The sequence below is a fragment of the Populus nigra genome, chromosome 3 (assembly GCF_951802175.1).
Source record: "Populus nigra chromosome 3, ddPopNigr1.1, whole genome shotgun sequence".
NCBI classification, from domain to species: Eukaryota; Viridiplantae; Streptophyta; class Magnoliopsida; order Malpighiales; family Salicaceae; genus Populus; species Populus nigra.
Window position 1 is genome coordinate 25305075 of NC_084854.1, and position 22490 is coordinate 25327564.

At 36.6% G+C, this 22490-nt stretch overlaps 3 protein-coding genes and 1 pseudogene across 4 annotated transcripts; 1 reads left to right on the forward strand and 3 right to left on the reverse strand.

The window, feature by feature from the left end:
* Nucleotides 1-4: 4 nt before the first annotated feature.
* Nucleotides 5-2525, reverse strand: LOC133688822 (probable cinnamyl alcohol dehydrogenase 1; annotated as a pseudogene).
* A 1739-nt stretch (nt 2526-4264) lies between these two features.
* On the reverse strand, nt 4265-6109 carry LOC133688042 (probable cinnamyl alcohol dehydrogenase 1). The gene is made up of 6 exons (XM_062107422.1): nt 5948-6109; nt 5659-5772; nt 5298-5528; nt 4921-5206; nt 4691-4841; nt 4265-4582 (listed from the first exon to the last, which is right to left on the reverse strand). The coding sequence occupies exons 1-6, from the start codon at nt 6106-6108 to the stop codon at nt 4386-4388; spliced, it is 1140 nt and encodes a 379-aa protein (XP_061963406.1). The 5' UTR covers nt 6109; the 3' UTR covers nt 4265-4385.
* Nucleotides 6110-12706: 6597 nt separating this feature from the next.
* LOC133688012 (probable glutathione S-transferase) lies at nt 12707-13793 on the reverse strand. The gene is made up of 2 exons (XM_062107380.1): nt 13413-13793; nt 12707-13306 (listed from the first exon to the last, which is right to left on the reverse strand). Exons 1-2 carry the CDS (start codon nt 13722-13724, stop codon nt 12941-12943), a joined length of 678 nt encoding a protein of 225 aa, XP_061963364.1. The 5' UTR covers nt 13725-13793; the 3' UTR covers nt 12707-12940.
* A 3268-nt stretch (nt 13794-17061) lies between these two features.
* LOC133689762 (DEAD-box ATP-dependent RNA helicase 53, mitochondrial-like) lies at nt 17062-21744 on the forward strand. 2 transcript variants are annotated; one of them, XM_062109781.1, is made up of 9 exons: nt 17062-17573; nt 17915-18042; nt 18161-18572; nt 18781-18879; nt 19049-19273; nt 19844-20005; nt 20560-20798; nt 20832-20968; nt 21454-21744. In XM_062109781.1, the coding sequence occupies exons 1-8, from the start codon at nt 17181-17183 to the stop codon at nt 20920-20922; spliced, it is 1749 nt and encodes a 582-aa protein (XP_061965765.1). In that variant the 5' UTR covers nt 17062-17180; the 3' UTR covers nt 20923-20968; nt 21454-21744. The 2 variants fall into 2 exon arrangements, with proteins under 2 accessions (XP_061965765.1, XP_061965764.1); XM_062109780.1 differs by having other exon boundaries at nt 20560-20968.
* The last annotated feature ends 746 nt before the right edge of the window (nt 21745-22490 follow it).

Here is a 22490-nt window from a genome sequence, read left to right on the forward strand (position 1 = left end):
GCGCTTTTTAAGATTGGAAAGCAAATACCATTACTTTCATTCTTAGTTTATTGCCAAGCGAAACTATAAGATACAAAAAAGATAATCTGGCCTTCCATTTTGGAGAACTAGAAGACTGCCTGCCATCCTTTATTATGGATACTATATGTCAATTGAGGGAGTTTTCAATGTCAATCACAAATCGATACTTGACATCTTTCTTGATTAGCCTCTCAAGAGCTTCATTTGCATATTGAATTGGAATTACTTCTACTTCGGGGTAGATTTTGTGGGCACCGCAGAAGTCCAGCATTTCTTGAGTTTGTTTGGTACCGCCTGTTGCACTTCCGGTAAGGGTTCTCATACCTGTGACAGTCAGACAATTCAATACCAGCTTAATGAAATGAGTACTGATGGGATCTTGATGAAGCTTTTCTTGCCTTCCTTACTCTCATTTAAATCACATTACCTAAAATAAGGTTCAAAGGAGCGAGCTTGATTTCACTTGGAGCTCCCACCAAAACTAGGATTCCAGCTGTCTTCAAAATTGACATGTATGGGTCAAATGGATGATCCCCTGAGGCTGTATCGATGATGAAGTCCAAGGATTTGTCTAGTGCCTGAATACACCACAAAAACTAAACCTAGTCAATTTCTTGTCTTGATACTTGAATCCCCGAAAATTCATTGAGCTTCCTTACCTTCATTTGTTCATTGTCAGATGAGACCACGAAGTTGTCTGCCCCAAGCAAATTCAAGGCTTCTTCCTTTTTGCTCATGCTTGTGCTGAAAACTGTGACATTAAGCCCAAAAGCCTTTCCAAACTTCACAGCCAAGTGGCCAAGACCACCTAGTCCAATCACCCCTAGAGATTTTCCAGGTTGGTTCATCTTATGCCGAATCATAGGGGTGTAGACGTTATCCCAGCACACAGTAAAGGTGCTGCTAAGGATAATGGGTAATCCTGAGGTATTTTGTAGCAGTATCTGTTGTTCAACAAAAGTTATTATATTTCTTTTTAACTCCAGAAACTTGCTCAGTGGCCTTGACTCAAGTTACACATACCTTTTATGAACAACAATGAAACTGGAGTATCCTCCTTTTGTCACGGTGCCATCCACATCTAACCCATTAAAGGTGAAAACTACTCCATTTGAACAATGAATTTCAAGCTCATCGTTGCAATACTCACAATCTCTGCACGAGTTGACATACGCTCCCACCCCAACATGGTCTCCAACTTTGAAGCTTTGAACTTCAGATCCAACTTCTTGTACAATTCCAACAATCTCATGGCTATGCAAAACACAAACATGATAACAACATTGATACAAGGTACCTATGAGCAGTTTTTTTTTTTTATGACAAATGAGACAGATCTTTCCTGATGATGGCATACGGCACCACAGGATATATTGCCTTTCCAAATGTCCCGCTGGTATAAGCTACATCAGCATAACAAATCCCACAGTGTGTTATTTTCAGTGAAACATCATCTTTCCCAACAGCCCTGCAGAACTTTCCAAGAATTTATTAGTTGAATATTTCAAAATTTAATTTGGAATATAGTAATTATCATCTTGACACAAACGGAAACAATATAAGAAGTATAGCAGGCACAAAAAGACAGAAAACTCTCAACCACGAAAACTCTAATTCCAATTATTAAAGCTCTTCTTGTCGCTCATATACTAGGAAAAACATCGCGAACAAAGGCTGTAAAAAGAACTAAAAGATTCTAAAGTAAATAGAAAAAAGAATTCTAAATTAATTAGGAAAATATGAGAAATCTTAAACCGTAACTTCTAGGCCTAAAAATCAGATCCTATGGAGAATAGAGACTCTAGAATCTCCTAGCTTGATGCAATCATCGGATCGAAATTTATACCTGTTACCATTAGACTGCAAGTTCAACTAAAATCTCTTGCATAACATTTAAATTGATAATAAGCTCTGAAAAAACCATCAAAAATAATATTGAAATACACTGTATACAATCCTAGTGGTTGATTTTGACTTTGAGAATAAATTGCCTGAGCAATGCTCCTTGGCCATGCAGTTTGGTGCTTTAACTCCAATCACTCAGTTCAAGCTTAGTTGCCTAAGAAAAAACACGGGCTTTCTCTGTTGTATGCATACCTTCTGCTAAATGTATATGGGGATAGAAACCCTGATTTATCTCTAGCAGCCCATGCAAGGCAATTCCCACTGCTGTCTGAAGTCATTTCCAAGTTCTCTGCAAGCAACGCAACAGAGTTGAATTCAACCAAACCTGTAAGCAACAAGGATTTTCAATCTTCATGGATTAGGCAGAAGAATCTTAACACTTCACAGTGAAGAGAATCATTGTCAGAATTTGGAAAATCTTTTATCAGAAAAACAAAGATTAGAGAAAGAAACTAACAGGGAGCCGAAAACTGACTTGCAGAAGACTAAATATTCCAGGCAGAAGGGAGGGGCAAGCAATGGAGAGTGCCATCCATATCCCACTGTCATATAGCGACCACAAGAGGGCCATTGTTTGCATACCACGTCAAGTCTGACAACAAATACAAAAATTCAAATAGGACCTGATGATGGAATGCAAGCGTCATGGCATACTTCAGATTAAGGGAGTAAAATCACACAACACGTGGTCCCATCTCTTCCAATTCTTGCATGTTCTCTGTATGTAATTTATATTATTTACATACATATTTTTTTAAATAAAAGTTTTTTAAGCTTCTTAAAACTTGCACATAATCTTAGCGCTATCATAAGCTTAGAAAAATTTGAACAGAAGAAAAAATATAAATAGCTTACTTAAAATTAAAACCTGAAGCCGTACTTTCACCTTTTACTTTTCTTTGATAGCAGCGACCCATTCCCTTATCATCTCTCATGTTTTCCTTTCCTGTTTGAAAGTTGAAACAATCTAGCATCTATATCTGATTCTCTCCTCTCGATGGAGACCCAATCCATCCCCACCCCACCCCACCCCACCCCCTTTTCAAGGGCTGTTTTGAAATTATAATATGGTTTAAAGTATTTTTTATTTAAATATATATTAAAAATATACATATAAAAAAATTATTTTAAACCAAAAATAAAAATTTAAAATTTTTAAAAACAACCTGTGGCCGTTAGCCCACCATCTCTAAGTGTTGATGTCACTATGCTTCACTTAGACTCTGGCTGTCTGCTCACCTCAACCTATCCTTTCTTTTTCTGAAAAAACCTTAGTTTTACTAGAGGGTCCTTTTAAGAGTCCAATTTTCATGCAACACATTCATGCAAGCACAATTAATTTAATTTAATTTTTGTTATTGTGTAATGGTGCTACAATGAAGATGTATTAATTCTCGGCCAGTACTGTTGTTTTTTTTTTCTAGTATTGAACTTCAAGAATGTGAGTTTTTTTTTTGTTTTATGGATTTTTTTTTATTAATGTGGGTGTTCGGACTAGCTTGCGCGTACCTCGACTAATCTCACGGTCCATGAAGTTAATGACTATGTAAGCCTCCAGTAGCTCTAAGATTTATGAGACTCGAACTGATAATCTATAAAGAGCAAATATAGAGCCGGAATTGGCTTGACTTTACATATCTTTCTATGCTATTGATTAAAACAAAAATTTACTTGATTTTATGTTCTTCTCGTGTTATTTAATAATATTTGATGAATATTACTGTGGTTGCATGGACAGTATTTTTTTTTTAATGTGTTTCCAGAGATTTTATGGTTTGATTTTTGGATTTGGGATTAAGAATAACAAAATTGTAAATGCACTTTTCGGTTAATTGTTTTTTTCTTAAGCCTGAACATGTTAGAGCCCTAGGTCAGTCGAGAGTTCTAGGTGACTTGATTAAATCAAATTGTCCAAATGGAGTTCTAGGTGAACCAAATTGATGAATATAGTTTACTTAATATAATTTATTTATTTTTAGTTTAACGTGAATATCTGTATCAGCTTATACATACTTTAACTAATTTTATAACCCTGAAATTAATGATCATGTAAGTTTTTAATAATCATCATATAAACAATCACAAGACTCAAACCTGAAACTATAGAGGAAACAAACTTGTTGATCCCAAACTTTTATCATTGAGCCACTATCTAGATGATTACTTAATATACTTTACTTATTCTTAGTTTTTGTATCACTGTCCAAGTGGTGATGGTAGTTTTAATGAAAGAAATAATTCAACTCAAAAATTTTAAATTGCAATATTAATCTAGTCAAAACAATCATACAATATCAAATGTAAAATGATTTTTTCAGAACCAGAGTTTACATTTTAAACTTGAAAGCAGACACAATGCTATTTATTTTATTCTCAGGCTGTTGCTAAAAGAAACTAGTGGAACTGAATGCTGAAGAGTTTTCTTTCATCACTGTGCCATTCCTCGGGAGTGCTGTATATCACTTGAGGGAGTTTTCTATGTCAATCACAAACCGATACTTGACGTCGTTCTTTATCAGCCTCTCAAGGGCTTCATTAACAGACTGAATCGGTATGATTTCTATTTTTGGGTGGATTTTGTGAGTGCCACAAAAATCCAACATTTCTTGTGTACGTTTTGTGCCACCCACTACACTTCCTGAAATGGTTATCATACCTGCCACAGCCAGGAAAAATGCAAGCCCAGGTTAAAGAAATCAAAATCCTGATATGCTTGCCGACTGACATTATCTTGTCTTTCTTAGTTTCATGGAAATCACATTACCTAGAAGAAGGTTCAGAGGACTCAGCTTGATTTCATTTGGAGCGCCCACCAAGACCAGGACTCCAGCAGTCTTCAGAGTGGATATGTATGGATCAAATATATGATCACCTGATGCTGTGTCAATAATGAAGTCCAGGGATTTGTCTAGAGTCTGCAAATAAGAATCATATATCCATGATCAAGTCCTGATCCCTGAACCCTGCAAGTGAAAATTCAATTCGACTGATTACCTTCATTTGCTCCTTGTCGGAGGAGACTACAAATTTGTCTGCTCCTAAGATAGTCAAGGCTTCCTCTTTTTTCGACATGCTTGTGCTAAAAACTGTGACATTTAGTCCAAAAGCCTTGCCGAACTTCACAGCCAAGTGACCGAGGCCGCCTAGTCCAATCACCCCAAGGGATTTTCCGGGTTGGTTCATCTTGTGACGAATCATGGGAGTGTAGACTGTTATGCCAGCACACAGCAACGGTGCTGCTAAAGCTAGCGGATAGCTATCAGGTATGTTGTAGCAGTATCTGTTAAAAAAACAAGAAACTGGAGTTTTTTGTAACTGGTGCTTCACACATTATGAACTTGTAAGATTAAGTAGGCCGGAAGCATGCATACCTTTCATGAACAACAATGAAACTGGAGTATCCTCCTTTAGTGATGGTGCCGTCGACATCAACACCATTAAAGGTGGGAACAATTCCATCTGCACAGTGCACTTCAAGCCCATCATCACAATACTCGCAATCCCTGCATGAGTTAACATATGTTCCCACCCCAACATGGTCTCCAATTTTAAAGCGATGAACATCAGATCCAGCTTCTTGTACAATTCCAACTATCTCATGGCTACAAAAGTCGAAGCATCATAAACATGTCAGTAATAGCAGAAAATATAAGAAATTCACCATCATATTTCTTTTTTTCTGTGTTGTATAAAGAGAGAGAAAAAAGCATTTCTTGCTGATCATGGGCATACCCTGGTACTACAGGATATAGCGACTTCCGAGATTTACCCCTGGTGTAAAGAACATCAGCATAACACATTCCACAGTGTGTTATTCTTACTGAAATGTCATCTTTCCCAACAGCCCTGCAGGAGTTTTCAAGAGTTAGCTGTTGAATATTCCCAAATAAAATTGAAGCCTTGGTAGCTAGAGTACAAGATTTTTATTTTCGATTTCCATTATCACTGTCATATGTGATGATGTTGGCCCCTTTGACTCTAGCCAACGTGAGATATTGGTATCATCAGTATGCACATATACCTTCTGTTAAACTCATATGGGGATAGAACTCCCGATTCATCTCTAGCTGCCCAACCAAGGCAATTCTCGCTCTTGTCGGAAGCCATTCTTAAGTTCTCTGTCAGAAATGAAACAGAACCCAACTCAACCAAAACAGTAACCTGCACAGAATTTAAACACATTATGAGTCAGGCCTTTAATCAGAATTCAGATTCATTGAACAATAAACAAGAACCAGCATTCGAAATATTCTTCGAGAAAGACAAAGAGAATCTATTGGAGGGTAGAGATTGGACCTAGAAATTGAACTTGAGCTGGGATAAATAGCTCAATAGTAGATTAGGACGAGAGGACAGGCAGACTGTGGAGAGAACCATGCTTGTCACAAAGCATATATAGTGATCCCAAGAGGGTCACAGCTGCAGTAAACGTCATGAAAGACCTACAGTCCATCAAATAGTGCAGGAAGTCTGGGATGGCTGCAGCAGTCTTGACCCAGAATAGAACACCTGATGACATATGAGGTGATCTATCAGCCAACATGTGACATGTTGTCTGATCTCACGTGGTGCTAGAAATGGTCAAAGATTCAGTGGCAAAGAACATTAAGCTTTTAAATTAGTTAATGCAAGTTTCCTGTTACTCTAAACCGATGTAAAATTTCCTGTTCTCTTTTTGACTACTGGTTGTCTGGTCTTTGTGTGCATCTGTGATCTTGAGACTGTTTAAGATTTTTTTAAAAAAATAAAAGATTTTATGAATGGATCAACTAATAGAGATGTAACAAAGATAATTAGTTGCCTCCTTATCCTCTGCTCCTTCCTTATCCTCTGCTGCTTCCCCTTATCAGCTTGTGATTATTCAAATATATTTAAACGTTGTTTGTTATAGTTGTAACTCATAAATTATAGGATTCAGTTGTAACCTTCCTAGTTTGTAGGTTTTTCAAACACTTCTGATTTGTATTTATACGGGTGTTTTATCAATGAGAAATATAAGTCTTTACATCATTTTATGGTATCAGAGCTTAATCAGAGGGAACAAATTTCATTTTTCTTTCCGCTTCCTCCTTTGTTAACTTCAGCAACGGCCATGACTACTTCTTCTCCTTCTATTCAAACCACAAATGACTCTCAAAACACCCTCATTAGTATTAATGTTGCTGCTCAAACCCCTCTCAAACTCACCTCCTCAAACTATCTGTCATGGAAACTACAATTCCAGACTCTTTTTATTGGCTATGACCTCTTAGGATATATAGATGGCTCAAAGCCATGTCCCTCAGCTACTCTCATCCTGAATGAAACAACCAACTCCAATCCTGCTCACACTTTCTGGATTCGACAAGACCAATTAATTTTAAATGCACTTATTGGTTCCATCTCTCCTGCCATCATACCATTTATTGCCCAAGCAAAAACAGCTCGTGAAGCATGGATTATCCTGGCCACCACCTACGCTCAACCTTCTCGAGGTCGCATAAAACAAACCAAAAGCCAACTCAAAATGCTCACCAAAGGCTCTGATAGTGTCACTGCCTTTCTGCAATCTATCAAAGCCAAAGCTGATGAACTTGCTCTTCTTGGAGCACCACTAGATGCAGAGGATCTCACTGACAGAATACTTGATGGCCTTGGTGATGAATACAGAGAACTCACCCGTGCTGTCCAAGCTAGAGACATGCCTATTACATTTGAAGAATTGCATGAAAAGCTACTCAATTTTGAGGCCACGGTCCTCCCCTCTAAACTGGATTTCCTTCAGTTTCCTGCCACAGCTAATCCCACAAATAGAAATTCAGCACCTTGGCGCTTCCCTGCACCATCACGTACTCCTGCATGGCGTCCTAATAATAGTAACAACAACAGGTACCCTCATATGCCATCCAGTGGCTCATTCACACCCCAAGGTACTCGTCCCTCCCGCCCATACTTGGGATTTTGTCAAATTTGCAGGATCCAAGGACATACTGCTCAAAGATGTCCGTCCTTTCGGCTAGTTCCAGTCAACTCGCCAAGAAACTCTTCTCCTGCTTCACCTACTCAATCTGCCACACCATGGCAACCCCGGGCCAATTATGCATCCAATGCTCCACGTCCGACATCCTGGCTCCTTGACAGTGGAGCATCTCACCATGTTACAGCTGACCTGGACAATCTCTCGATGCATACTCCTTATACTGGTTCTGATGACATTATGATCGGTGATGGCTCGGGTCTCTCCATAACTCATACCGGTTCTTCCTCTCTTCAAACCTCTCACAATACATTTACTTTAAATGATGTTCTGTGTGTCCCTGCAATGCAAAAGAATCTTATTTCCATTTCTAAATTCTGTACCTCCAATCATGTTTCCATTGAATTCTTACCAACTACTTTTCTTGTCAAGGACATTTGCACGGGGGCAACACTTCTGCAGGGCAAAACTAAAGATGGCGTATATGAGTGGCCGGTATCTTCACCTTTACTTGCTTTTTCCAGCATCAAAACATCTTTATCCAAGTGGCACCAAAGATTAGGACATCCAGCTATCAATATTCTCAAACAAATTGTTTCCAAAAATAAACTTGAATTTTCTTCTTCATTTTCCAGCAATTTTTCATGTAATGCTTGTCTGAGTAATAAAAGTCACAAATTATCATTTTCTCAATCCACAGTTACGTCTTCTCAACCTCTTGAAACTATCTATTCTGATGTTTGGACGTCTCCACGTACATCTCATAACGGATTTAAATATTATGTTATTTTTGTGGATCACTTCACAAAATATATTTGGTTCTACCCGCTTAAGCAAAAGTCAGATGTCAAAGATATTTTTATGCGCTTTAAAGCTATTGTTGAAAAACATTTTGATAAAACCATTAAGACTCTTTATTCTGACAATGGTGGTGAATATATTGCCCTTGCTCATTTTCTTTCAATTCATGGTATTTCTCATCTCACTACACCACCTCACACTCCTGAACACAATGGATTTTCTGAACGTCGACATCTTCATATTGTTGAAACAGGCCTAGCCTTACTCTCTCATGCATCACTTCCTCTAAATTATTGGCCTTCCGCATTTGCCACAGCTGTTTATCTAATAAATCGTATGCCAACCCCAACCTTGCAGTTTTCTTCTCCTTATGAACAGATTTTTTCCACAGCTCCTAATTACTCCAAACTCAAAATTTTTGGTTGTTTATGTTATCCGTGGCTTCGACCCTATTCTGCTCATAAACTTGACACCCGCTCTAAACCATGTGTGTTCATTGGGTACTCTTTAACTCAAAGTGCCTATTACTGCCTTGACCCATCCACTTCCAAAATATTCATTTCCAGGCATGTTAAATTTGTTGAAAATGTCTTCCCTTTCCGTCATCTCTCTGCTCCTGCCTTTAGTTCTCCATTTCATCATATTGCTACTTGGATTCCACCGCCACTTCACATTCCCATCCTGCCTTCAGTACCGCCACTCACTCTATCATCTGCAGTTGAAGCCCAGCAGCAGTCTCCCAATGCAATTTGCTTGCCACCACACCTGCCTAACAGTACCACTCCGGTTTCACCAGCCTCCCATCCCTCTTCACTTTCATTTAACCAGACTGCTACAATCTCTACTACATCAACACCTGATCCTTCAATCACTGCCTCCTCCTCCCACCAGTCACCACCTCAGCCTCAGCCACAACCAACTCATCCCATGACTACTAGAGCCAAAAATAATATCCACAAACCTGTCACCAAAATGAACCTTCACACTCAATTAACCAACTGTCATCATCATGAACCGGCCAACTTCACCCAAGCCCTCAAAGATCATAAATGGCGTCAGGCCATGTCTGAAGAATATGATGCCTTAGTCAGGAATGGTACCTGGGCTCTAGTTCCACCGGCTAGCAGTTACAATTTAGTTGGGTGTAAGTGGGTGTTTCGTACTAAACGAAAATCTGATGGTTCTGTTGACAGGTTCAAGGCCCGCTTGGTTGCCAAAGGATTTCACCAACGTCCTGGAATTGACTACCACGACACATTCAGTCCTGTTGTAAAGCCAACCACTGTCCGAATTGTTCTTAGTATTGCCGTGAGCCGTGGTTGGACCTTGCGGCAACTTGATGTAAACAATGCCTTTCTTCAAGGCCATCTATCAGAGAATGTATACATGTCTCAACCACCAGGATTTGTTGACACTGATCACCCCTCTTATGTCTGCAAACTCAACAAAGCTATTTATGGCTTAAAACAAGCCCCTAGGGCGTGGTATCAGGAGTTAAAGAATTTCCTTCTGCAATTTGGTTTTCACAATTCCTATGCTGATACATCACTTTTTATATTTCATGCTGATGGCTACACAATGTATCTTCTTGTTTATGTTGACGATTTGATTCTTACAGGAGACCATGAAACCAAAGTTAATCACTTCATTGCCATTCTTGCTCAGCGTTTCTCTATCAAAGAACTTGGTCTCCTCACTTACTTTCTGGGCGTAGAAGTTATCCCAAACCAACATGGTTTGCTACTCTCACAAAGAAGATATATCACAGACCTTCTCCTTCAAACCAAGATGCAAGACGCAAAAGCTGTACTCACCCCCCTACCGATCAGTCCCACTCTCACTCTCACATCAGGTTCCTCGCTTTCTGATCCCACTGAGTATCGCAAGGTTGTTGGCAGTCTTCAGTATCTGCTTATAACTCGACCAGACATTGCCTTTGCTGTCAACAAATTGTCTCAATATATGCACTGCCCTACAACTGACCATTGGTCCTTTGTCAAACGGCTACTACGTTATCTTGTTGGCACTGTTGATGATGGCTTACAACTCTACAAAGCCTCAACACTCAGTTTACATGCATTTTCTGACACTTCTCTCAGTTTACAAGCATTTTCGGACGCAGATTGGGCAGGGGACAAAGACACTTTTTGCTCCACCAGTGCTTACATTGTTTATCTTGGTCAAAATCCAATCTCATGGTGCTCTAAAAAGCAACGAACAGTTGCTAGATCTTCCACAGAGGCAGAGTATCGTTCTGTTGCCAATACAGCTGCTGAGCTTAATTTTATTTGTTATCTCTTAACTGATCTTGGCATTTCGCTTCCCTCATGTCCTATTATTTACTGTGATAATATCGGTGCCACTCAACTCTGTTCAAATCCCATATTTCATTCCCGTATGAAGCATGTTGCCATAGATTTTCATTTTATCAGGGATCAAGTTCAAAGTGGCGTTCTTCGTGTGGCGCACGTCTCCTCTGAAGATCAACTTGCGGATGCTCTCACCAAGCCACTTCCACGCCACCGTTTTCTTCAGCTTAAAAACAAGATTGGAATTCTCTCCCGCGCTCCATCTTGAGGGGGCATAATAGAGATGTAACAAAGATAATTAGTTGCCTCCTTATCCTCTGCTCCTTCCTTATCCTCTGCTGCTTCCTTATCATCTACTGGCTCTTCCTTATCAGCTTGTGATTATTCAAATATATTTAAACGTTGTTTGTTATAGTTGTAACTCATAAATTATAGGATTCAGTTGTAACCTTCCTAGTTTGTAGGTTTTTCAAACACTTCTGATTTGTATTTATACGGGTGTTTTATCAATGAGAAATATAAGTCTTTACATCATTTTATCAACAGCTCCAAAGTTCAACAAAACTATAGAGGGTAGAGACTGGACCTGAAGAATTCACAAGAGCTCCAATAATTACTCAGGAGAAGGCACTACATTCAATGATCCAAGAGGGTCACTGTCTTGAAAAAAAAGGAGAAGAGTTGACAAAGGGTCACATCGATGAAAAAATCATGGTTACAGCACTCTTGATCCAAAACAAGAGAATTGAGCAATGGCAATTGATAAAGCCATGATGACATACGAGATGACCTATAATTATAATCCGCCATCACAGTTGTAGAATTGTTGAAAGAATCAAAGAAAGAAAATCACTTTTTATTTGTTCTCGAAACTAACCAAGCTGGGAAAAATTATTGTTTTGGTGGAGAGATATCAGTTACTTAGCGTATTTCTTTTTCATTGCCATTTCCTTTGCAGAATGCTATAATCTGATTAATAATTCACCAAAACTAACTCAAAGTCAAAGTTTACGTTCTTAAGCATATTTATTATACTTGCCTAGTGACGGGTTGGCCGGTCAATCCTTGAATCAGCAATTCAACCTGGATTTATTCTAAATCAATATCATTTTTTTTAAATAAAACAATGTTATTTGGATAAAAAAAACTAAATTATCATGTTTTTGATGAAATTAAAAAAATTATTTTAAATTTACTCGGACGATCTCACTTAAGTTTCCCCAAATTAATCAGGTGAATTGGATTTGATCAAGTTAACTTTCAATCTGATTTAAAAATAAACTTGGCTAGAGTAATGGGTTGACCAGGTCAATTTTTAGATCGGCAAGTCAACTTAAATTTATTTCAAATTAATGTCATTTTATTTTTAAAAAATAAAACAATGTTGTGTGGATAAAAAAAAATTAAATTGTCATGTTTTGGATGAAAATTAAGAAAATTATTTAAAGTTCACTCAGTTTTTTTCACTTAGATTTGGCCAAATTAATCAAGTTAAATAAAATAGATTTAATCAAGTTAACTTTCAATTTAATTTAAAAACAAACTTGGCCCAGTTTATGGGCCTCTAAAGCGACCCGCTAAGTCAGTTTAGGTTAGATAACTATGCACGAAAGTTACACTATTCAAAAACTAGAAACTCTTTGGTACAATTTGTGTTTGATGTGGAATTATGCTGAATCTTCGTGAGATTGCCACCTTGATACAACTGAAGCAATTTGAAAATAACAGAAGTTTATTATTGCTTTCATTCGATAACATACCAGAGACAATAACATGTTCCTGGTCGTAGACTTCTGGATGAAGTTGCAGCTCACCACAGAAAATTAACTAACAATATCAGGAATCACCATCAATGGCGATTTGCTTGTTTTCTGCATTATTTTTGTTTCCTAGTAGCATTAGTTTTCTAGTAGCATTAACGGTCTGCAAATGAAACAGCACAAGCCATTCATTTACGTGTTTCTTTTCCAAGACTGGCCTCGCGCATGGCAACAAACTTCTCAGCCAGCTTGTCTCTATCGGGCCAGCTTCCATGGATGACTGGAGCATTTGCAAAGTCTTGCATCCATGCCACTAGGGATGGAAAACTTTCCTGGTCCACCAGTTTTAGACCTGCTACCTCCTCAATGATATTAAGGTAATAAGCAAGCCATCCTAATGCAAGGTCTGCTAGTCCAATTGCCTCCCCGCCGAAGAATTTCTTTCCTCTTAGCTCTTCTTCTAAATATCTCAAGTTCTGCAAGGATGCAAGTATCCCTTCTTCTTGCTCTTTTCCCTCCTTCAAGAGCACATCCCACTTAATTAACTGGAAGACCTGCAACCACAAGTAAACCGAATAAAAAGTTAAAAACCAATGAGAAATCGGTCCGTATAAAAACCTCTGATTGTTCTGGAAGCGGCATGGCACCTGCAATAATTACCTTGTCATCACTAAATTTGGCCCAGAAACGAGCATTGGCTTTCTGGTAAGGATCTTCAGGCAACAAAGGAGTTTGCTTCCATGTCTCTTCAATGTATTCAAGAATAACTAGTGATTCACAGATGGCTTTACCGTCGTGGACAAGCACAGGAACCTTCTTTCCGACAGGATTATATTGCAAGAGCAAAGGGCTCTTGTGGAAGAGATCTTCGCATATTACATCAAACTTAACACCCTTCAATCTCAGTGCCCAGATGACTCTCAAAGGAAATGGACTTGACCATGACCTAAAAACCTTCACTTCCTCTGCCATGATCGATGTGCTTTGTTATCTCAAGAGACATAGCCCATCGCCTTTTATAATCAACAATTTCCCTGTAGCTTTTGCTATATTGTCCCTAACATTATCAATATTTGAACAACAGCCACCTTATTTCACCAGATTCTCCCTTTTCTCCCTGCTTACTACCAAAATTCCATCTCTAACCATTATTTTTTTGGGTAAAACTGTCTATTATATTTTCATAATGAATTGTGCTGAATCCACTTAAATCCAGATCTCTAAAATATTGATCAGTGGATCCAAAGGTGGGACTCGAATGATCAAATCCATCATCAATCAAATGGTGGAGGAGTTTCTAGCATAATTTTAAACCCAGATCATGAGTCAGGAGAATCTAGACAAAGTTAATTGTTTTTTTTCTTAAGCCTGAACATGTCGAAACCCTAGACCAGTAGAGTTCTAAATGACTCGTTAGGTCAATCCAAGTTTTATAACTAAGTTTTCATTCAACATCTCAATTTCAATGCATTTATCATTATACTTTTATGAGACATGAACTTGGTCCAATTACAGGGAGGGTTGAAATACAAAGTGAACGACAAAATACTCGTGCAGAAACCTAAAAACTCAAGAGTTCAAGGATTGCTTTCATAAATTCATGACAAAACAAAACTCTCTCTAAAATTTTAAGCAAAGAGGAAATACGCAAGTGATGACGTATTGATGTCTGGACAATTCCAAGCTGATCTCCATGGATTCTTCGAACTCGGCTTGAATTTCCATGATAAAGTGCCCACGAGAGGTCGAATGTTGCCATTTGTAGTCAATTGTTTGTATGTTTGTGAGTGTTTCTGTCTAGTTTAGGGAAGATGAGTAGAAGCTTAATTACAACTCTTTTCTTTATATATAGTTTAATATTAATTTATATAAAAAAAAGAGTTTACTATTAATCACTTTAAGCATAGTTTGATAAGATTGTTGAATTTCTTAATTTCCTACGTGTCATAAATTATGTTTGTCGTGTTCTTAAAAATCTCATACAAGTTTCTAAAGCTTTTCCTTGGAAAATGATGGCGACCATGTTGCCTGGCATGTCACAATCTCAAAAAAAAAAAAAAAAACAAAATTTATCGCAATACTAAGATATTATTTATTTTTATGTTTTAAAAATAGTTTTAAAAAAAATAAAAAAATTATTTATTATTTATTTTAAATTAATTTTTTTATGTTTTTAGATATTTTATTGATATTAAAAATTATTTTTAAAAATTAATAATTAATAATTTTTTATTTGTTCGAATCAATTGGTAATCAATGTTACACTATTTTTTTATTACATGGCTTGAATTATTATTCTAAAACAAAACAATAAAGATAATAGTATAAAAATTCATTTAAAAATTGACTAGCAACATATTTATTTTTCATCTTTATTTTCGGCTCTTCATCTCTTCTATAAAAACCAAACATAACCTCAACAACCTTGCTTCTTTGTGTGTTTAGAAGTGTGATGGAAATTATTTTTTTATTAAAAATATATCAACATAATATTTTTTATTTTTAATATTTATTTTTGACATTAACACATCAAAATGATTTAAAAGATATAAAAAATTATTTTAAAATTAAAAAAAAATTAAAAAACATTGTCTAACTACAATCCCAAACATCTCCATATATTTATTTTAGGTCAGCGTATGAAATATTAAAATTAAAACTTCAAAACATATAAGTCTACAAAGCCTTTTTTTATCTTTAAAAAAACACAAATAATCTCTCCCCCTTCCTTCGTCCTCTTCTCTAACAATGGTCAAGAGGTGTCGAGCAATAACCCGAGTTTAGCAAAGTTAATTTTGAAAATAATTCAAAGTAAAACTTGGACTGACTCAGGTTTCAAGTGGGATACAACAGTAAAAAATAAAAATCATAGTGAAATTAAATGTTTTTGTAACAGTCAATAAGAGAATGATTTTATAGTGTATAGACTAGTTACTTCTTATAATTTACTATGAAAAAAATAGAAAAATATAAGTTGAAGATCCATGTCCCATGAATTTTTTCTCTGTTTAAATCGCGGTGCAAACCATGTTTTATAAAATTTTGAATTATTTTTTTTGTTTAAAATAAATTTATTTTTTTATTTAAAATAAATTGTTTTAATATACTAATATTAAAAATAAATTTTTAAAAATAAATTTTTTTATCTTAATATATTTTAAATAAAATATACTTTACATCACCAACGGTATCACAATCCCAAAGAACGGTTGGCCTAGCATACAATATTTATTGGCTTGCACATGCTACTCTTAGTTTCATTGACTATGCAGTATATAGGGCCTCTCCAGTATCTCGATGGGCTTGATTAACTTAGGCCCAGTAGTGGTAGTCCAGATATTAGTGAATCAGGTCTAGAGTAGTTCATTCCATTGGACCAAACCCATTGAACTCTTACCCATCCACTGAGAAAGCCCAGCCCATCTGTTAGCCTGATAATAACGTGGTGGATTGGTTCCAACGAATGTGAACATGATTTTTTTTCCTCAATTTTAATTTTTTTAAGGATAGATATAAATTCAAGGTTTTGATTATGACATCGATATTTATACATTATCTACGTGTATTTATGCTAATTTTACTTTACAAATACTCCAATATATAACCTCAATAATGGTTGAAGAGATTTGTTTTGATTTTTTAATTTTAAAATCAATAATTAAAAAAATAATATTTTTTAGGAGATCTATAACGATAATAAATGGTTATTTTGAGTGATCACTCACCTTGTAGAGGATGGTAAACCTGCTTGAGAGATGAAAGATTTTACTCCAAATAATGATATTACAATTTCATGGCAACGTCCCCCTCTTGATTTCATGAAATTATATGTGAAAGGAAGCTAATTTTTATGCGGATTTTCTAGCCAAGCTAAGAGCATAGTTTTTTTTAAAATTCATTGTTGTCAGATTTAAAAAACTTAAAATATTATCAATATTTTTAATATTTTTTAATATTTTTTAAAAATTAATATTGACATGCTGCGGAAGTGGAGATAATATATTAGTGTATTCTATATCAAATACAAAATAACTTGTTAAAATACTATTTTTTTCATTACGTAGAAAAAAAAGGAAATTACTAAACATATATAAAAAATACTATAATGAGAACCTGGCTGTTTTGAAAGGCTTTTGTCATCGGAGAAGTCCCCTTAAACCTCAACATCCAATATCCACCATTCAAATTCATATGGGCCCCACTGTGATTCTCACTGTCTACGTGGCAAAACCCCAATTGATAACACACCGATTCTTAAAACCTATGAAAAGCACACAATCACGCCCTCATAAATACCACACGTTTCTCTTCACTCCCTCATAAACCCTTGCCAAACCCTCCTCTCTCCCGTCCCCGCCTCTCTTCATCTTTCTTAAACCCTAAAAAATCCCCAAATCATATTTGGGGTTTCTCTCTCAAAACCCTAAAATGTTGTCAACAATTCTAAGAAGATCATCCTCTTCTTATGCGTTAGCCCCAAATCGGGCTATAGCCGCCATAACCCTCCTACACCACCTCCAATTAACGCCTGCCACGTCACCAGTTCCTTCCAGAAATGGGTCTCTTCCCGGTGAGATTAGACCCTTTTCTTCATTTCTTACTTCTCCAACTATATCTAGAGACTTTCATGTAAAATCTGGGCCGTTGGATTTTAAGGCGAGTTCGGTGACTCAAGCTGGGATCGCTGTAGCTGATTATGGCTCTGATGAGGAGAAAGGGAAAGGGAGCGAAGAAGGGCTTGAAATTTCAAATTTAGGGATTTCTAAAGAGATTGTTAACTCTTTAGCTAAAAAAGGGATAACTAAACTGTTTCCCATTCAGGTAATTTTATCATTTCCCTTTCAAAAATAAATAAATGAATCTTGGAGATTTTTATGCAGGAATGTTTGAATTAAATTTGAATTTTTACCTTGTAATTAAATTAAAGTTTGATTAATCTTGTTTTTTTTAAAGATTATTTATTGCTCAATTTTTTTTTTAGAAAATGACTTTTTGTGAACACTTAAATATGAAAGTTTGGTTCCTTTTGTGGTATTTTAATTATTTTTTTGGCGTATTTTTATCAATTCAATCTAAAAAAATTGAAAAAAAAAGATTTTTAGCTAAATAATTTGATTCCCTTTGATTAATGTTTGATTATTGTTTCTGTTTTTTTATTGCAGAAAGCAGTGCTTGAACCGGCAATGCAAGGGAAGGACATGTTTGGCCGAGCTCGAACAGGAACAGGAAAAACACTTGCTTTTGGAATCCCTATACTCGATAAAATTATAGAATTTAACAAGCAACATGGGTTTGTTCATTTTTTTGTGTTATTTTACTCCTCGCTGTTGGGTTTTTGCTTTGATTGAATTTAATCTTGTTGGTTTTTAGTTTTGTTTACGTGTTTGGTTTGTATTGGGATTGTGCAGGAAAGGGAGGAACCCGTTGGCAATGGTTATGGCTCCAACAAGAGAACTTGCAAGACAAGTACAGAAGGAGTTTCATGATTCTGCGCCTAGTTTGGATACCATATGTTTATATGGGGGTGTTCCTATTTCAAGCCAAATGAGGGAGCTTGAATATGGTGTTGATGTTGTTGTTGGCACACCTGGTCGTATTATTGATCTGATGAAGAGGGGTTCGCTTAATTTGTCAGAAATTAAGCATGTTGTTCTTGACGAAGCTGATCAGATGCTTGGTGTGGGATTTGTTGATGATATTGAGACAATCTTGTCAAGGTTACCTAAGAAGCGGCATAGCATGTGCTTCTCTGCTACAATGCCAAGTTGGATCAAACAACTTGTTAGGAAGTACCTAAAAGATCCACTGACTATTGATCTTGTAAGTATGGGGATTTGCCTGTCGTCGCCTATAGTGTTCAATAGATGTATGCGGGCACCATAATTTTGTATGTGATATAAGTTTTGACTGGATTTCTGCAAAGCTTGGGCCTTTATGTTTATCTGCATGGTTGGGTAGTTTCTATTATTGATGCATCTGTTTGTTTCATTACTACTTGCAACTTTCTAACCCATAAAATGAATCTTAGGTTGGAGATTCTGATAAAAAGCTGGCTGATGGAATTACCCTCTATTCAATAGCTTCAGACATGTATGCAAAAGCATCAATTCTTGGTCCTCTGATTACAGTACGTATACAGAGCTCCTATTTGTTGTGATTTTAAGTTTTCCTCAACCTTACAATTAACATCTACTATGCAAACTGCACATGATGGAGAAACTTAAGAATTATTGTTGCTTTCACTTTGACCCCTATCATCAATTTTCCTATCTCAACTTTACATATGTTTTTTTTAGGAACATGCAAAAGGAGGAAAGTGCATTGTTTTTACTGAAACAAAGCGTGATGCTGATCGATTAGCATATGCCATGGCAAAGAACCATAAATGTGAGGCTTTACATGGAGATATTTCACAGAATGTGAGAGAAAGGACACTTTCAGGCTTCCGAGAGGGACATTTCAATATTCTAGTTGCCACTGATGTTGCGGCTCGTGGTCTTGATGTCCCTAATGTTGATCTGGTGAGCTATATTATTTCAAATCCCACTGTTTTAGTTCTGCTACTAGTAACTAGTTGATTGTAGGTTTAGCTTTACAGTTAAGCAACAGGTAGCCCAAATTTTCTCCTTCTCTTGCTATAATTAGTTCCTAATCTCAATCCATCTTGCAACAGTGCACTTTGTATAGATACTAGTATGCTCATAGTTTGCTATTTCACATAGTTAACCACAAATCTGTCTTAAGTGGCTTTCTAGAAAATTTGCAATTAGATCTCACAATTCCATGCATTGAAAGTTATTTTTCTGTTTCCTAACCTCATCTGGTTCAAGTTCTATTGAAACTAAGAGCCCCTAAAGGCTTCATATTTTAAGTTCTTGCCCCCAAATTCCCAAGTTCCTCAAAACTTTATTGATCACAAACACAAAATCATATTCATCAAAATCTTCCCTGTGTCGGCTATATTTTAAAACCAATTGCAAACAAGTTGAAGAGCTATATTAGCAAGTTGCCATTTCCTGGCCTGCTATTTCATTTTTATGTTCTCTTTTGCATTTACATACAGTTGTTGACCACCTGTTCCCCTTGATCAGATAATACATTATGCACTTCCTAGATGTTCAGAGACTTTTGTTCATCGATCTGGCCGTACTGGTCGTGCTGGGAAGAAGGGAACTGCAATTCTTATTTATACTCAAGATGATGCCAGGCAAGTCAAGTTAATTGAACGGGACACAGGGTGCAGATTTTCAGAGGTAACCATCATTCTCCTTTTCTCCATCATAATGTTTTCATTTGTTTTGATTTTTGTCTTAGATGTGTAAAATGTCTGGTCACCAGGTCTCAATTGAGAATTTTCTGCCAGGAACGGCAAATGTCATGCATACAGTAAATATCATCATTTTTAGAATAAAATGCACTGCACAGGTTATGACAGGCTTTTCTGATAGGTTTTAATGAGAGGATCATGGAGAGTGTTGCGTACCCAATTCTAATACATAACCTGGAAGTATAATAGCTCTTTGCATAGCCAATTCTAACACATAACCTGGATCCATTGGTTACTTGGATTGATATTGATTATAATTATTAGGAGAATATACTAGTTGATGCACAATTTTGGTTCAATACGAGTTGATGCACTATGTTAACATAGTTATTTCCATGTATAATGACATGGAAGTCCTTTGCAATGTGCATGGTCTGGTTCGTACGAGGGTGTGTGCATGCATGTATGTGTATGCAGTAATATGTTCATCTATTTTTGATTGAGCAGAAATGATGGTATCCTAATTGTGGTGTTTTTCAGCTCCCTAAAATCGCTGTTGATGGTGCAAGCTTAGACATGTACAATGACTTGGGTCGTGGACGATCTAACTCATCTGGAGGGTTTGGTAACCGTGCATATGGATCTGGGCAAGGCTCCAGGAATTCTGGCTTTGGCCGTTCTAGTGGCCAATTTTCTGGATCCAGTCAAGGTGGTTATAACAGAAACAAACCAGGGAATTTTGGTCGTTCTGGCAGCTTTGGTGAGTCAGGTAGATCAGACCGTTCAAGCACTTTTGGGGACTTTGGTTCGGGCCGTTCAAGCACTTTTGGGGACTTTGGTTCGGGCCGTTCTAGTGGAAAGCAGAAGGTTCCTGTTTTTGATCCTTTTGGGGACTCTGACTAGTGATGGCATTGACAACAAGAGAATACAATCCCGACCAAGTGAAAAGGTAAAATACATTTACTATTCCCAAAATCTTCTCACTGTTGGCTAGTTAACAAAAACTAAAAAAACTGCTAGGCGACCACTTTTCATATGAACCTTCAACCCAGTTTTTTTCCCCCACTTTTTTCTTTCAATTGCATCCTTTAACAGCCTAATTATATGAAATTAGATTTCAAATTATAATAGAAATACAAAATAAAAGATAGAGGACTGAAATGTATAATACATAGAAAATACATGTCTCACTCTAAATTCAAGACAATTTTAATTTTGGTCCAAAAATCTATTTTGTTTATTTTTCAATCCTTAAGTTTATTTTGCCGATGATCTCTAGCTTACCGTTGGATCGTTTAAGTTACATGGGGGTGGTCATTTATCAGAGGATATCACTTTTTGCTTCCTAATTATTTATGAAGACACCACCTTGTCAAATGTTTACACTAGAAAAGATTTCTCTTTTTTAACGTTGGCCGCTGTCTTTCACCACAGGTAAAGAGGTAAAGAAATGACCACATGAGAAAACGGAGATTAAAAGTATGATACGAAGCAGAAGAAGGGTTCGTGGCATGGCTTTCAGGGCTGCATGTGGTGAGAGGAATTGTTACTAATATTTCTAGCTATTTTAGTTTAAAACGCTGTCATTTTACCTGTTTTGCTGTTTATATTTAAGCTCATGATTATTGTATGAAGATAAAAACAAGCTCTCTATCGTTAAGACAATCTGAGAAGAGCTTTCATATGTAATCAATCTAAGAGTAGCTTTTTTGTTTGTTTTTGCTATTTTTATTGTATTCTATCTCATCATCACCACATTTTATCAGTATAATCCTTTGTTCTATAGAAAGTAACTTTGGCCAAACAGTTCTCCTAGAAAGTTTCAGAGTCTGCACCACACCAAGTATTTCTTGAAGAAATATCAAAGACCAGCTCTGAATGGCTGTAAATAGAATGTAATCAATCAATCTATCTTTGTACATACATTTTATGTAGAATAAAATAAAATAAAATAAAATCTTAACACAAGATGGATATCATCATATCAAGAAATATTAAAGAGATCTTGTAGCAAAGGGCAATGTTCATACAGTCAGATTGTGTTTTTTCCCTGAGGGATGAAGATGAAGCCATCAATAAGTAAATCCAGCATTCATGCAAAATCAAAGTACGCGTTTTTAACTTCTTATTTTGTAGCCGGATCAGGCATATGGAGAGGGAAATTTACTGAAGAATCGATATTCTTTCCCCTTACACAAAATCTGCAGGGAGTTATTGGCATCATTATATGACCAAAAAGGGATAAGTCCTACGGAATTACAAGAAAATAAAATAAAATAACGAACAGGTACCTGATGTACATGTACTGTATTGAGGAGATATCGAGTATCAAAGAGTTTTCTAAAAGGGCCATCTTTCTGGTCTTTTGCAGCTTCAGTTAGTGCAAGGAACCTCTTGAAACCTGTTGTGGCGGCACCACGTCCAAGTGCAGCGGCTCAAGTAAGAACGTCTTCTCGAGTAGCTATAAATCC

Bases quoted from the DNA above. Each gene is read 5' to 3' on its own strand.
- LOC133688042 (XM_062107422.1), bottom strand. From the start codon at position 6,108: ATGTGTTTAAATTCTGTGCAGGTTACTGTTTTGGTTGAGTTGGGTTCT. The intron at 5,773-5,947 runs GTATATGTGCAT...AAACTCCTGCAG, and splicing joins CCATATGAGTTTAACAGAAG to GGCTGTTGGGAAAGATGACA. The intron at 5,529-5,658 runs GTATGCCCATGA...CGACTTTTGTAG, and splicing joins CTATATCCTGTAGTACCAGG to CCATGAGATAGTTGGAATTG.
- LOC133689762 (XM_062109780.1), top strand. From the start codon at position 17,181: ATGTTGTCAACAATTCTAAGAAGATCATCCTCTTCTTATGCGTTAGCC. The intron at 18,043-18,160 runs GTTTGTTCATTT...GGGATTGTGCAG, and splicing joins GAATTTAACAAGCAACATGG to GAAAGGGAGGAACCCGTTGG. The intron at 18,880-19,048 runs GTACGTATACAG...TGTTTTTTTTAG, and splicing joins TTCTTGGTCCTCTGATTACA to GAACATGCAAAAGGAGGAAA.
- LOC133688012 (XM_062107380.1), bottom strand. From the start codon at position 13,724: ATGGCAGAGGAAGTGAAGGTTTTTAGGTCATGGTCAAGTCCATTTCCT. The intron at 13,307-13,412 runs GTAATTATTGCA...TTGTGGTTGCAG, and splicing joins CCAAATTTAGTGATGACAAG to GTCTTCCAGTTAATTAAGTG.